Below are 16,721 nucleotides of genomic sequence, written 5' to 3'. Positions count from 1 at the left end.
CCTCCGCCCAGCACGGGAGGGGCTGTTTAACCACATCTCTGAGAGGTCAGGGGAAAGCCATTAAGCCACCAAGGTCAAAGGTCAGGACTAAGGCATTCTTTTCATACCTGGTGTTCAGTTATCCCTTGGTGCTTATGCTTGGGGATTAACATAAGAGTTGACAATGTCCCAGAGAGGAAGTGTACCTCAGAGAGAGGAAGTGTACCTCACAGTGAGGAAGTGTACCTCCCATCCTCTCCCTCCAGCTGTTTTCTTCAGCCCAGAGATGAAGAACAAAAACATACACTCATATACCAGACAGCCCAGATTCAGCTCTTATTCAGCCTCAATTCAACCCTGATTCAGCTTTGATTCAGCCCCATTTCAGTCCCTATTCAGTCCTGATTCAACCCTGATTCAGCTCAGATTCTTTTACATTTGACTGATGACCTGAGGCAAAATCCCAACACTCTTAACTGAAGCTCAGTAGACATGGCCGTTACACTCCTACAGTAATCTCCAGAGTGGGGAAGACAGGCCAGTCCTGCTCTCCAGAGCAGACCGTGGTCTGTAGCGTGTACTTATCCGGTTTTGTGCCATCATGCCCCCTCAGACCGGCGGATCGGGGAGAAGGCGGAACAGGTGGACGCTGTGTTGCTCACACTCACCCTCTTGCGGCACAACACGCAGAACCCCAGACGAGCCGCGGCCTGTCTCTGGGTCATCAGGGTCTTCTGCTCATCTGGTGAGAAACATCTGGACATTGTCTTGAATTAGGGTGGATGGAGTGAGTGTGTTTGTTTCTAGTTTCTAACTAACGTACCCCTAGTCAGAATCACACCGGTGTTCCTGTGTGTTTATTTGAATTAATTTTTTTAACAGCCCTGTGATTGTCTGAATGTCAGAGAGAATAGAATAGGCAGAATGTCAGAGTGGTGGATTTTGGCAAAAATCCCGCATGTTGAATTAGCACCTGCAGTATTATTGAATTATACATGTCAAAGTCAGTTCTTTACTGTCTGCATCTGCAACAGGTGATGTAGAACTTCATTTTTGGTTTATGTCTGCATAATTTGTTCACAGCTTTCTATGCTAAACATAATAATGGAGTTCTTTTTGTCAGCTAACAACATTCTTTGATAGTAACATTAAAGATAACCAAAGAAATAAAAATAAATATGCACTATACATTCAAATACGAATAAATGTAAAAGCTTACAAATAAATGTAATTAAGTTAACACCTCAGCTCTAAAACATGAAAAGGTAGGATAAAACGAACAAAATGAATATGCATTACTATGAACACATTCAAGTTCAACAGAAATTATCATCTCATCCTTGAAGAACGTCTCACAGCTTGATTGAGATGACTTATTATTTTTGTGTGTTAACGGGTCGCCCAATGGAGGATGGGTTCCCTTTTGAGTCTTGGTTCTCCCGAGGTTTCTTCCTATTCCCCACCATCATAGGGAGTTTTTCCTTGCCACTGTCACCTCTGGCTTGCTCATTAGGGATTTGGACCCATAGTACTGTTAACCTTGTAAATCCTGTAAAGCTCTTTGTGACAACATATGTTGTGAAAAGCGCTATACAAATATATTTGATTTGATTTTGATTATTACAGTTGGAATAAAAGATTTCTTCAAATACATTTCTGTGACCAATAGGTTGTGAGGTCATTTCCTCAGGAACAGAACAGGCAATTCAATTAGTTGTCAAATATTTCTTTTAGTCATTTTTTCCATAGGCTTAGAGTCGTGATCTCTCTGCTGGTCTCTCTGCTGGTCTCTCTGCTGGTCTCTCTGCTGGGTCTGTCTTCATTCAGTCATCTTAATTCTATGTCTCATTACAGCAGTGCAGTGAGCTGAAAGCAACTGGATTGAGGAGTTATTTTGGAGCAGCTGGATTAAGGAGTTAAGGAGGTAGTTTGGGGCAGCTGGATTAAGGAGTTAGTTTGGGACAGCTGGATTAAGGAGGTAGTTTGGGACAGCTGGATTAAGGAGTTGGTTTGGGGCAGCTGGATTAAGGAGTAAGTTTGGAGCAGCTGGATTAAGGAGTTAGTTTGGGGCAGCTGGATTAAGGAGTTAGTTTGGGACAGCTGGATTAAAGAGTTGGTTTGTGGCAGCTGGAATAGGGAGTTGGTTTGGGGCAGCTGGATTAAGGAGTAAATTTAGGGCAGCTGGATTAAGGAGTTGGTTTGGGGCAGCTGGATTAAGGAGTTAGTTTGGGAAAGCTAAATTAAGGTGTTGGTTTGGGGCTACTGGATTAAGGAGTTGGTTTGGAGCAGCTGGATTGAGGTCATCTTGGTCAGTGTCCCTTCCTTCCACTATTGGTCCATGTTTACTCATCAGGGAACTGGATCTGTGTATTTGTAAAACCTCTTTACAATGTATGTTGTAACAATGTATGTTGACAAACATGCTATAAATAATGTTGACTTAGACCTTTATGTGTAACTGGTTGGTTTTTATTATGCTATATACCTTGTGATGCTTTGAACTTGTTTGGAGCCCAGCTCTTTAGATAGCATCGAATATTATAATTAACTAGAGAGAAGAACTAGTTATAGGTTGATGACCCCAATTCTATGTAAATATCTAATCTGCTATGCATGTTTACTTGGCGAAACAATAAATTAGCTGATCAGGCTCTTTACAAAAAGAATCCAGTTGAACTGTGTGTTGGGCTAAGCAGAAGAGCGTTAATTTTCACAATATGATTTAAGCGCAAGTGTAAATGAATCCAGTAACCAGAACCTCTGCAGCTTAGACAGAGGTCCAAATCAGGCCTGAATGTTGAAGGTAAGCAGGTTTTAAACTGTCCCCGATGGTTCATTAGGATGTTCCTGCAGACATCTTAGCCCTCTGTTTCTGCTGAGGTTTCTTCTGATCGTAGCCAGTGCGGCCTCTTAACGAGGCTCGGGTCAGTCTCTCCACCCAAGCTCTTCAAACAGCGCTGCTGCCTCTCATGACTGATCTGCAGAGTGGGAGGAGCCAGCTCTTCATCTCCCACGTTCCCTTAGGTCTGGCCGCAGTGGGAGGAGCCAGCTTGAAAAATGACTGTGCAATATTTTCAGTGTTTCTAAGCAAAGGAAAAAGACCAGAGATGAAGAAAAGGCTTGTGCGTTTGTCCTAATATCTCTGTAAACATGCCTCCAAATACTTCTGTAAACATGCGTCCAGATACTTCTGTAAACACCCATCCTAGTACTTGCCTTTTGGCCTTGTACACAAATGGTACATCCTTGCATCCCTCTCCACCTTTACTATAGTAACCCAACCTGTCTTCACTTTGACCTCCATCTCTTACCTGAATATTAAGGTTCCTCTGCTCCTCCTCCAGGTGGCCAGCTGTGTTGATCTTGCTTCCCACTTCCCCTTTACTCAATGGGCTCTGTCCTTCTGAGCCTGTATGAATGTGAACAGTGTTTATGACCATTACAGAATCACAATGGAGTGTTAGCTCACAGTGGATCAGTGTGTGGCGTGCTGACAGAGTCAGTCTGGACCAGTTACCAGGAGCTGAAACTCATCTTCAGAGCTTAACTCTTCTTCAGAACTTAACTGTTAGCTCTTCTTTAGATCTTAACTCTTAACTCATCTTCAGATTTTAACTCTTCTTCCCTCTTATGGGAGTAATCAGCCGTTCTTTCCCTTCTTGTGAACAGCCATACAGAGGTTCTTGCCCATGCTTAGTACGAAGGCTGAATGCATGTGTGTGTGAGAGAGTGTGAGGAGGTGCTTACTCTGTGTGTGTGTGTGAGTGAGGAGGTGCTTACTTTACTGTGTGTGTGTGTGTGTGTGTGTGTGTGTGTGTGTGTGTGTGTGTGTAAGGAGGTCTCTACCCTGTTCTTTATGCTGCTAGGCTTCAGGTGTTGACTGCATTCCTCCCCCTGAACGTCCACCTGGTACCTAGTAGTGTAATAGCAGGGAGGATCATAAGGATACAGACATTGTTTACACGAGCGGTCACACTTATCCACTCTCTTAATATGCTGGCTGACACTGCAACAATGTAAATAAATATATAGATGAATGTATAAAAACATAAACCAGTAACTGTACTAATTATCATATCTGTGTGTTTTTTTTTCAGTTTCCACAGCAACCTTGCTAGGGCACAACGGAGCTCTTGATGTTGTTTTTAACTTCATAACGCCTCCTCCTGCAAAACACACACACACAGTAAAGTAAGCAGCTCCTTCTCCTACACACACACACACACACACACACACACACACAGAGTAAAGTAAGCAGCTCCTCCTAAACACATACACACACACACACACACACACACACACACACACACACACATACACACACACACACACACACACAGTAAAGTAAGCACCTCCACTTGGTACACACACACACACACACACACACACACACACACCTACACACACCTACACACACCTACACACACACAAACACACATAGTTAATTAAGCACCTCCTCCAGCAAAACACCCACACACACTGACACACAGGTGCGCACGTGTGAGGTGTGTTGTGTGTGTGTGTGTGTTTGTGAGGCGCGTATGTGTGAGTGCATCTGTGAAGTGTGTGTGCATATGCATGTGTGCAAATGACTTGTCCTGGTATATGCAAATGGACCAAGGAAATTCACCCTCTGGCAGACAGCACTGGACAGCACACACTAACACTGAACACCCTCTACACACAGACATGCACACGGACACACATGCTTACACACACACACACACACACACACACACTAAACACATACATGACACATACACACAGTGAATATATGTATGTGCTTAAACTTGTACTGGCTTCACATTCTATATTGCAGGTGTTGCTCCACTAGACTATAGTGTGTTTATGTGTATGTATGGTGTGGATGTGTGATGTTACTCCACTAGACTATAGTGTGTTTATGTGTATGTATGGTGTGGATGTGTGATGTTACTCCACTAGACTATAGTGTGTTTATGTGTATGTATGGTGTGGATGTGTGATCTTACTCCACTAGACTATAGTGTGTTTATGTGTATGTATGGTGTGGATGTGTGATGTTACTCCACTAGACTATAGTGTGTTTATGTGTATGTATGGTGTGGATGTGTGATGTTGCTCCACTAGACTATAGTGTGTTTATGTGTATGTATGGTGTGGATGTGTGATGTTGCTCCACTAGACTATAGTGTGTTTATGTGTATGTATGGTGTGGATGTGTGAGGTTGCTCCACTAGACTATAGTGTGTTTATGTGTATGTATGGTGTGGATGTGTGATGTTACTCCACTAGACTATAGTGTGTTTATGTGTATGTATGGTGTGGATGTGTGATGTTACTCCACTAGACTATAGTGTGTTTATGTGTATGTATGGTGTGGATGTGTGATGTTACTCCACTAGACTATAGTGTGTTTATGTGTATGTATGGTGTGGATGTGTGATGTTACTCCACTAGACTATAGTGTGTTTATGTGTATGTATGGTGTGGATGTGTGATGTTACTCCACTAGACTATAGTGTGTTTATGTGTATGTATGGTGTGGATGTGTGATGTTACTCCACTAGACTATAGTGTGTTTATGTGTATGTATGGTGTGGATGTGTGATGTTACTCCACTAGACTATAGTGTGTTTATGTGTATGTATGGTGTGGATGTGTGATGTTACTCCACTAGACTATAGTGTGTTTGTGTATGTATGGTGTGGATGTGTGAGCAGATCAGCACTAATCTACCTACTCATAATCTAGTTTTTATAAATGTGGGGATTTCACCTACTAATCCTTTAAAGTAGATATAATTTGTTATATATATATATAATTAATCAGTCTCATTTGTTAATTAGTTAATTAGTCTCATTGTCTAATTATACCAGAACCACAACATTTCGTTATCAACTAAGGGTAATTAATGGTTTGGTATCTGAAGGATTTAACTGTGAATTCTTTGCAGGTTTTGGCAACAACCACTTTTGAATGATATTTGTGTTGATAAGTGATACATTTATTTAAAACAAGCTATTCTAAAACACAAACAGCAGCATCAACAAGGATCAGTATATTTACAGCGAGTGCTTGTGCGGGTGTGCGTGTTTGAGGAGGCCGGAGTTGTAATCTCAGTTCTCCTATGAAGAACAAAGCAACTAAAATGGCGACTTTGTAACGACTCTAACTCAGAGGGAGCAGGGGGCGGACACAATTGCGGAGAGAAACCATTTAATATGTGTGTGCTCTCGAAGGAGCGAACAAGAGACAAACAACCGATCGACATATCAGACTTAGACTTAGACTTACGAGCACGACGGGGCATAATGAATAAAGAACGAACAAAAACAATAACACTTCAATTATAACTCTAGAGATATACAAAACACAGACACAACTCAAACTCACTAGACAAGAACTTACTAAACACCAAATACACTTCTACCTTCAATTAAAGGAAACCAACTAAACAAAACCAAGTATGACACTCTGGACTGACTTCAACACAAAACACTACGACAGATAACGTAGATCCTACGACGTACAACTACGAAAACACGCATGACTAACCAAGAGACTTGACTTCGAAACGGTCTTACATTTCCACAAATGAACAGGGACAAAGAAGGAAAACACCAAAGAACTAAAACACGAATCACGAGGAAAAGCAAAACATAACACTTACGCACACAGACCGAAAGTAACACTCTGGAATGACCAAGAAACACCACCAGGATTTAACGTAATATAACAGACAAGACTTGAACATGAAACTCTGCCGAGACGCACATACATAGAAACAATCACCAGCAACTCAGGAAACAAAAGCAGGCATCTAAATACTAAAACCAGAGAACCCTTAATTACATACAGGTGAAACTAATGACTCAGAACAAGGGGATGAACATAACGTGGAAACTACGTAAAAGTGCACATGGAAAAGGAAAACAAAACCAACAAGTCCATGATTGACATGGGGGGGGGGGCGGGACCACATGTTACAGAACCCCCCTCCAGAGCGCGCAACACCGGGGCGCGCTCAAAAACAAAAAAAAAAAAACACAACCCAGGGACACTGAACAGCCAAAACAAAGAGGCACTAACAAGAAAACCAGAAAGCAAAACCGGACAATACATAGGACCCAACAACCTGGCAAAAAAGACCACAGCCCAGGGACCAAACCTCAAGAACACTAGACACAAGACCAGACACTGACAGGCCACAAAAAAAAAAAAAACCAAAACCAGACAGCCAAGTACAGGACATCGGGCAAAACACCGGCGAGTCACAGGCCAGGGGAAGACAAAAACAGAACAAAAGAAACAACTAGGGAGCAGGAGAAGGCATACAAGGGGAAGTGGAACAAAAAGACACAGGACCAGGGCCAAAAACCGAAGCAAGGATCGTAAAAAAAATGCCAAAAACGACTGACACCGACACAGGAACCAAAAAAAGGCGTACACCAGAAACAGGCACCCGGACAGGGACAACCCTAACTACGCCAGACAGTACAACAGGAACAGGCATCAATACATAAACCGGGGAGTTCACAAAGACAGGAACGAACAGTACACCAGGAAACACATTAGGCACAGAATTAGTGACAAAATCAGGAACACTGTCACACTTCTGACGACCTACATCGACACCCATAGCGGAAGTCCGAGTATGACTAGGAGTCCATACTTGGCTCAAACGAGGCGAAGAATCCGAAGAGGGCGGAACCGTCCTGGGAGTTGGCCCGACGGTCCCCAGAATGGGCCCGACAGCCTCTGGACAACGCAGTGTGGGTTCCTGAACAGACCTCAATCCCGTCTCCAGAACAGGCCCCTGATGGACCCCTTGAACATGAATCACGGGAGAAGGAGGAAGAAACGACCCCTTACGGACCGTGTGGGCAGGAGCCGTGCGCTGGCGGGCCGCGGGGACAGGAGCCGTGCGCTGGCGGGCCGCGGGGACAGGAGCCGTGCGCTGGCGGGCCGCGGGGACAGGAGCCGTGCGCTGGCGGGCCGCGGGGACAGGAGCCGGGCGCTGGCGGGCCGCGGGGACAGGAGCCGTGCGCTGGCGGGCCGCGGGGACAGGAGCCGGGCGCTGGCGGGCCGCGGGGACAGGAGCCGTGCGCTGGCGGGCCGCGGGGACAGGAGCCGTGCGCTGGCGGGCCGCGGGGACAGGAGCCGTGCGCTGGCGGGCCGCGGGGACAGGAGCCGGGCGCTGGCGGGCCGCGGGGACAGGAGCCGGGCGCTGGCGGGCCGCGGGGACAGGAGCCGGGCGCTGGCGGGCCGCGGGGACAGGGAATTTCCTCTCTTGGACCATAGGGGAGGAAAGCAAACCCGATCCCTCCAAGGTCGGGGAATCCCAAACTGAGGACGCACCCGAAAGATCAGAGGCAGGTATGGAGGCAAACCAGGAGCCGTTTGGGTCTGGTACAGCGGCAGCCGGGGTGACACCGGAGAGCATGGAGGCGGCGACTGCCCTCAGGCTCACTGGAGACCCGCTCTGGGCCACTGGAGACGTGGGAGACCCGCTCTGGGCCACTGGAGACGTGCGAGACCCGCTCTGGGCCACTGGAGACGTGCGAGACCCGCTCTGGGCCACTGGAGACGTGCGAGACCCGCTCTGGGCCACTGGAGACGTGGGCAAGAGTAACCCCTTTGGGGCTGCGCAAGCAGAAGCTGAGCGGCTCCTCAGAGGTGGCGCAGCCGACAGAGAGCCGCTCGGGGAATCACTGGCAAGTGCATCAACGGCGGCCGTGGAGACGCCAGAGAGCGTTGCGGCGGCCGTGGAGACGCCAGAGAGCGTTGCGGCGGCCGGACACGGGCTAGAGAGCGTTGCTGCAGTCGTGGAAGGATCAGCCAAGATTTCTACAACAGACAGCTTTCCCACGCGTACAATAGGGCAGTCCAAATGGGCTTGGAATGCCCGATGTCCATATACATAGTTCATAGCGCAATCCGTTTCAAGCACATCACGCCCCATTACAGAAAAACCCGTCGGGTAGAGACTCTGTTCCACCTTTGTCATACCCGGAACAAAACCCCGGGGTCCTGAAATACTGGTGAACCTCTCCTTAATAAGCCTGAAGAAGCCCTGTAAAGTCCAAGGTTCTGCAGTGCCACGAGACAAAACATCGTCTGCCCAATCTAAAGCACTCTGCCTTAATCTTGATCTCACATATAGGACTTTAACCGTGTCAGGGGGCTTAGGACAAGTCACGTGTAGGAAATATATTTCACATTGCATAACAAAAATTCCAATATTATCCTCCTCCCCAGAGTATTCACTAGGAACCGGCATTTTTGAAGGCAACATTGGTGTTTCACCCTTTTCGTTAATGGCAAGGCCAGACTGAAGTTCATCTAGTTGCATTCTCTTAAACCCATGAATCTCGGGACATAAACTTTTTACCGGGATCACGTCTGATTCTCCCGCTGTATCCAATAACAGCTGGTGATTATGTAACGACTCTAACTCAGAGGGAGCAGGGGGCGGACACAATTGCGGAGAGAAACCATTTAATATGTGTGTGCTCTCGAAGGAGCGAACAAGAGACAAACAACCGATCGACATATCAGACTTAGACTTAGACTTACGAGCACGACGGGGCATAATGAATAAAGAACGAACAAAAACAATAACACTTCAATTATAACTCTAGAGATATACAAAACACAGACACAACTCAAACTCACTAGACAAGAACTTACTAAACACCAAATACACTTCTACCTTCAATTAAAGGAAACCAACTAAACAAAACCAAGTATGACACTCTGGACTGACTTCAACACAAAACACTACGACAGATAACGTAGATCCTACGACGTACAACTACGAAAACACGCACGACTAACCAAGAGACTTGACTTCGAAACGGTCTTACATTTCCACAAATGAACAGGGACAAAGAAGGAAAACACCAAAGAACTAAAACACGAATCACGAGGAAAAGCAAAACATAACACTTACGCACACAGACCGAAAGTAACACTCTGGAATGACCAAGAAACACCACCAGGATTTAACGTAATATAACAGACAAGACTTGAACATGAAACTCTGCCGAGACGCACATACATAGAAACAATCACCAGCAACTCAGGAAACAAAAGCAGGCATCTAAATACTAAAACCAGAGAACCCTTAATTACATACAGGTGAAACTAATGACTCAGAACAAGGGGATGAACATAACGTGGAAACTACATAAAAGTGCACATGGAAAAGGAAAACAAAACCAACAAGTCCATGATTGACATGGGGGGGGCGGGACCACATGTTACAGACTTTAACAGTAGAGCAGCGTGGTTGTATGTTAATGAGCTCAGCTGGTTTATTCCAGAACAAATGGTAATGGTGCTGGCTTAATAACTAAAAATGAATGGGGCGTGTCTGAGCCTGGGTAAGACGATATCAGTTATCAATTAATCACTTGCACAGCAAAGAGAACTTGGTATGAACAAATCTCGAAGAAGATTATGTAAATAAGTTGAACACGAAAACATTTAGAATGTTTTAGCTAAAACTTAGTTAAGTCTGCAGTTCAAGTAACTATGCCCTTTTATAAATGTGTACCCAGCGGTTAGACTCTTGCATGTTGAGGGTTTTTGGGTGGTTTTGTCGTCCTCTCTGAATTCCCATAGAATTAGGAGGGAATTTCCACCACAGGTTCCTCGTTGAGAAAACGCGACGTCCTTCTGGATATGGAGTCCAGGAATGAGAGTCTAGTCCACAATCCTGGACTCCTCGTTGCCGTTTATTTCAGTCCGTGTGGCCACATTAACAAGCTTGATGGAAGTAATTCGGTGAATCTGTTGCCGTGGTAACGTTCATCGGTTGACAGTTAGAGTGCACCGTAACTGGGGCTCGTTAATTAAGAAATAGGACTTTCAGCTGGTAGGATGGATGATCAGGGTATTTAAACACCTGGATACCACGTACTTTAGACACACCCATTCTTCTGTCAAAGACGCGCATGCACATACATGTACACACACACGTGCACACACACACACTGTGAGGACAGATGTGTGTGTGTGCATGTATGTGCATGCGCGTGTTTGTGTGTGTGCGTGCGTGTGTGTGTGTGTGTGTATCTTTGTGTGTGTGCGCGTGTGTGTGCTCCTGTGAAGCAGCATCGATCTGCCCTATGTCCTGTTTCAGAGCTACAGTTCAGTGGCACAGTGGAGCTCGGTGAACCTCATCACAGTCCTTGTCAGGCGGCTCGGACAGAGCACGATTCCAGCAGACAAATGTGCTGAGTGTGTTTGCTTGGCCCACTCGCGTCCATGGACACAACGAGATCTGTAGTGTCACGACACACTGATGGACAGGTTAATTTAACAGGACCAGTGTGGACTGCCTGAGAATTGGAGGAGCTGCCTGCTGTAGTGCCCTACAGAGGCGTCACTGCCACTGACTCAGGTGGTGTCCTACAGAGGCGTAACTGCCACTGACTCAGGTAGTGTCCTACAGAGGAGTTACTGCCACTGACTCAGGTAGTGCCCTACAGAGGAGTTACTGCCACTGACTCAGGTAGTGTCCTACAGAGGCGTAACTGCCACTGACTAAGGTAGTGTCCTACAGAGGCGTAACTGCCACTGACTCAGGTAGTGCCCTACAGAGAAGTTACTGCCACTGACTCAGGGAGTGTCCTACAGAGGCGTCACTGCCACTGACTCAGGTAGTGCCCTACAGAGGAGTTACTGCCACTGACTCAGGTAGTGCCCTACAGAGGAGTTACTGCCACTGACTCAGGTAGTGTCCTACAGAGGAGTTACTGCCACTGACTCAGTTAGTGTCCTACAGAGGAGTTACTGCCACTGACTCAGGTAGTGTCCTACAGAGGAGTTACTGCCACTGACTCAGGTAGTGCCCTACAGAGGAGTTACTGCCACTGACTCAGGTAGTGTCCTACAGAGGAGTTACTGCCACTGACTCAGTTAGTGTCCTACAGAGGAGTTACTGCCACTGACTCAGGTAGTGTCCTACAGAGGAGTTACTGCCACTGACTCAGGTAGTGTCCTACAGAGGAGTTACTGCCACTGACTCAGTTAGTGTCCTACAGAGGAGTTACTGCCACTGACTCAGGTAGTGCCCTACAGAGAAGTTACTGCCACTGACTCAGGGAGTGTCCTACAGAGGCGTCACTGCCACTGACTCAGGTAGTGCCCTACAGAGGAGTTACTGCCACTGACTCAGGTAGTGTCCTACAGAGGAGTTACTGCCACTGACTCAGGTAGTGTCCTACAGAGGAGTTACTGCCACTGACTCAGTTAGTGTCCTACAGAGGAGTTACTGCCACTGACTCAGGTAGTGCCCTACAGAGGCGTAACTGCCACTGACTCAGGTAGTGCCCTACATAGGAGTTACTGCCACTGACTCAGGTAGTGTCCTACAGAGGAGTTACTGCCACTGACTCAGTTAGTGTCCTACAGAGGAGTTACTGCCACTGACTCAGTTAGTGTCCTACAGAGGAGTTACTGCCACTGATTCAGGTAGTGTCCTACAGAGGCATCACTGCCACTGACTCAGGTAGTGCCCTACAGAGGCGTAACTGCCACTGACTCAGGTAGTGCCCTACAGAGGAGTTACTGCCACTGACTCAGGTAGTGTCCTACAGAGGCGTCACTGCCACTGACTCAGGTAGTGCCCTACAGAGGAGTTACTGTCTCGATCTTGATGTTTCCTTCAGTATCAAACAGAAAACCACATTGGAACTTGTTAACCCGCATCTAATAGACTACTTTTAGTAATGAGTATTTTAAATGAAGACTTATTAATTTAAAGAAAGTACATAAACACGGGAGGCACTGGGACTGTTTATGTGTGGGGGCGGAGCTGGAGATCATGAGCTGGTTGACATCTTGTTGTCGGTCAGAGCTGTCACAGATCATGTACCCATAATTCAACATGTCACACACTGCTGGCTAACACACCTCAAGAGGGATTTACCACCGGGTTGTGAAAAACATCCATAATTGTGTTCACACTGTCACCAGCTTGTGTACCAGGGAAAATAAACCCTCAGGACGCGAGAGACAACGATATGTAGTGTGAGGACGTGTGAGACAGCGATATGTAGTGTGAGGACGTGTGAGACAGCGATATGTAGTGTGAGGACATGAGAGACAGCGATATGTAGTGTGAGGACACGAGAGACAGCGATATGTAGTGTGAGGACGTGAGAGACAGCGATATGTAGTGTGAGGACGTGAGAGACAGCGATATGTAGTATGAGGACGTGAGAGACAGCGATATGTAGTATGATGACGTGAGAGACAGCGATATGTAGTGTGAGGACATGAGAGACAGCGATATGTAGTGTGAGGACATGAGAGACAGCGATATGTAGTGTGAGGACGTGAGAGACAGTGATATGTAGTGTGAGGACGTGAGAGACAGCGATATGTAGTGTGAGGAGGTGAGAGACAGCAATATGTAGTGTGAGGACGTGAGAGACAGCGATATGTAGTATGAGGACGTGAGAGACAGCCATATGTAGTGTGAGGACGTGAGAGACAGCGATATGTAGTATGAGGACGTGAGAGACAGCAATATGTAGTATGAGGACGTGAGAGACAGCGATATGTAGTGTGAGGACGTGAAACCTTGACTGGGCACAGTCACTGCTCCTGGGTCACAGATGGAGCGAAAGGTTTCATTTCACTGTTTTATGGTACTGCTATGTATGTATTGGTGTATGTGTGAATGTATGTATGTATGCATGTATGGTTTATGATCATGGATGTGGATGTGTGTGTAGCAAATGTGTAAAATTTATGAATTAATGGTGGGACCACCGTCCTAAAAATAGAAATATTATTAATAGTTTATGATTAATTACTGACAGTTAATTAATATTATCCATCTCACTACGTAGTAGTGAGTAGAATTCATAACCTAATACATTTGGTTGAAATATATTTGCCAGTGACCAGATTAATGAACAAATGCAAAATGTACTGTATTGATCCATTGATTGAACGTGTATGTTGGAAGATCGGACTCGTTTACAAGTTATGAAACGGAATCAGAGGAAGAAACAGACCAACTGTTAACTATGAAACAAAACTCCACAGACCGTTTAAACTACTGTTAACCAACCCCAAAAGATACGACGGTTAAAGCTAATTAAACTGGAGGAAAATGGCTAATGGAGGAAATTCCAACGGGAAGATAACGTCCTATCCTGCGTCTATGCTAAGAAACATTCTTGTTCAAATCTAGTTTTAAACTGCAAGCAAAATTTGGACTGGCCACAATTTATGCGCCACAGAGTGGCGCATCTGATCTGCTCAGAGTGAATAATTTGATGGTGAGGACAGTTGTGAGATGAGTGAACATCAAGGCTGCATCACTGATGGAGGAGGCCTCACTGGAGCAGAATGATAGATAATGAAGTGGATATACGTTTCCTGTGGGTTTATCATTAAAATATCAAGAAGATTCATTAGTTAAGGCATCTTAGTGGCATTCACTCTACTAAAGGCATCTGTGACTTAACAGGCTTCCTCCACTTACTATACTGGAGCTGAGGAGGTTATGTATATATGTATGTGTATATGTATGTATATGTGTATATGTGTGTATGTGTGTATATGTGTGTGTATGCATGTATGTATGTATGTGTGTATGTATGTATGTATGAGTCTATGTATGTGTGTATATACTATATGTGTGTGCTTGTGTGTGTATGCATGTATATATGTGCGTGTGCGTGTGTTTGCGTGTGCATGTGCGTGCGTGCGTGTGTGTGTGTGCGCGTGTGTGTGGTGTGTGTGTGTGCGCGTGTGTGTGGTGTGTGTGTGTATGTGTGTGTGTGTGTGTGTGTGATCATGGCTGATGTCGTTTTCTTTTGTTTCACAGGGCTGCAATTGATGCCATTGCTGCTCTACTGGGCTCAAGTAAGTTCCTTACAGTGTTAGTGTGTACCAGTGTTAGTGTGTACCAGTGTTAGTGTGTACCGGTGTTAGTGTGTACCGGTGTTAGTGTGTACCGGTGTTAGTGTGTACCAGTGTTAGTTTTACTGTGTACCAGTGTTTGTATGTTACAGTGTTAGTGTGTTATAGTGTTAGTGTTACTGTGTACCAGTGTTAGTGTGTACTGCTGTTACTGTGTACCAGTGTTAGTTTTACTGTGTACCAGTGTGTTTTACTGTGTACCAGTGTTTGTATGTTACAGTGTTAGTGTGTTATAGTGTTAGTGTTACTGTGTACCGCTGTTAGTGTGTACCGCTGTTAGTGTGTACCGCTGTTAGATTTACTGTGCACCAGTGTTTGTATGTTACAGTGTTAGTGTGTTATAGTGTTAGTGTGTACCGGTGTTAGTGTGTACCGGTGTTAGTGTGTACCGGTGTTAGTGTGTACCGGTGTTACTGTGTACCGGTGTTAGTGTGTACCAGTGTTTGTATGTTACAGTGTTAGTGTGTTACAGTGTTAGTGTGTTATAGTGTTAGTGTTAGTGTGTACTGGTGTTAGTGTGTACTGGTGTTAGTGTGTACCAGTGTTACTGTGTTTTAGTTTTGTTACCGTGTTAATGTTAGTATTACAGTGTTAATGTGTTACAATGTTACTGTTAGTGTGTTGCAGTGTTTGTGTTACAGTATAATTGTGTTAGTGTTAGGGTGTTACAGTGTTAGTATGTTAACACTGTACTCTGTGTTACACTGCACTGCAAACCATTACCATCAAATGAACCAGTTCTACATAGCTGCTCATAGCTAAGAATGAAAAGCTCACATGATTCATGAACATTAATAAATTAAAAACAAAAGAAGCCCTGTGAACCCACCACACCCACCCCATATAGCCACACCCACCCCATATAGCCACACCCACAATTAAACAGCCACACCCATCCAATACAGCCACGCCTACCCCATACAGCCACACCTACCATGAAACAACCACACCCACCCTCCCCCATGCTCGGAGGAGTGCTCATGTCGGGCTGGTCGTGTGGGTTCAGCATGCTTCAGTGGGATTCCCTCCCATGTTTCTCTGCCAGATCTGCTTCGCACGCCTCTCCTCGGAGAGCAGATATTATGTTATTGGACTGACGTGTTGGCATGAAGCAGCTCCTGTAGTGCCCAGAGTCTCATCCCCTCCGGCGGGGCAGCGTAATGAGACTGGGTGCTTGTTTACAGGATTACACTGTGATGCTGCTTTAATATGAGATGCCACAGATGCTCAGTATTTGTCATACTGACAGTTATATTAGACCCCACTTTTGCCATGGGGCTGGAACTTAATTTTAACATACACCCTTATTTTCTTACTAGTTCAGAGGGAATTGCATTTCCCTTTTTTTCCCAAAAAAAAAAGAGAAAATAAAATTATTCATTCGAGTGCTTTCAGAATTCATAAAGACAAGGAGAGAAAAAAAGGAACGGTTCTTCGGCTGGGAAGTGTTTGTCTCTGGTTTGGTGGCTGTGCCATTGTCAGCCTGCAGGGGGCAGTGTGGCTCTGTGGAAGGATCCCACTGGGTTTCCATTGGGTTCATAGATCCTTCACCTATTCAGGTTTTCTCAGATCCATTCTGCCTGTGAATAGCATTTTGTTCTGTGGGGTTTCTGGGGTGTCCTCTGAACATGGACATCGTGGACGCATGGATTATGATGTCTGAGCTCTCCGGGTTGGTCGTGGGAGGGTCTGAGTGCGTTTTGTGTGTGAGATTTGCAGGGCGGTGCTGTCGCCCTGCCGAAACTATGCATCTCATCACCGTCACTGAGATTTTGCTTACAAAGATGTTTTGCGTGACGGGTCATGAACATTAG

The 16,721-nt window shown here is 45.6% G+C and overlaps 1 protein-coding gene across 1 annotated transcript in view; it reads left to right on the top strand.

Moving 5' to 3' along the window:
- Window positions 1-16,721, top strand: part of LOC143526571 (cytosolic carboxypeptidase 4-like) — a 70,211-nt gene that overhangs the window by 26,388 nt on the left and 27,102 nt on the right. Inside the window, 3 exon segments of the mRNA XM_077021044.1 lie at window positions 593-724; window positions 4,077-4,170; window positions 14,813-14,850. Of these exon segments, the coding sequence (XP_076877159.1) occupies window positions 593-724; window positions 4,077-4,170; window positions 14,813-14,850 (264 nt within the window).

The sequence above is a fragment of the Brachyhypopomus gauderio genome, chromosome 11 (genome assembly GCF_052324685.1).
Source record: "Brachyhypopomus gauderio isolate BG-103 chromosome 11, BGAUD_0.2, whole genome shotgun sequence".
NCBI lineage: Eukaryota > Metazoa > Chordata > Actinopteri > Gymnotiformes > Hypopomidae > Brachyhypopomus > Brachyhypopomus gauderio.
Note: the sequence above shows the minus strand (reverse complement) of the source record. Positions and strands in the feature narration are given on the sequence as shown.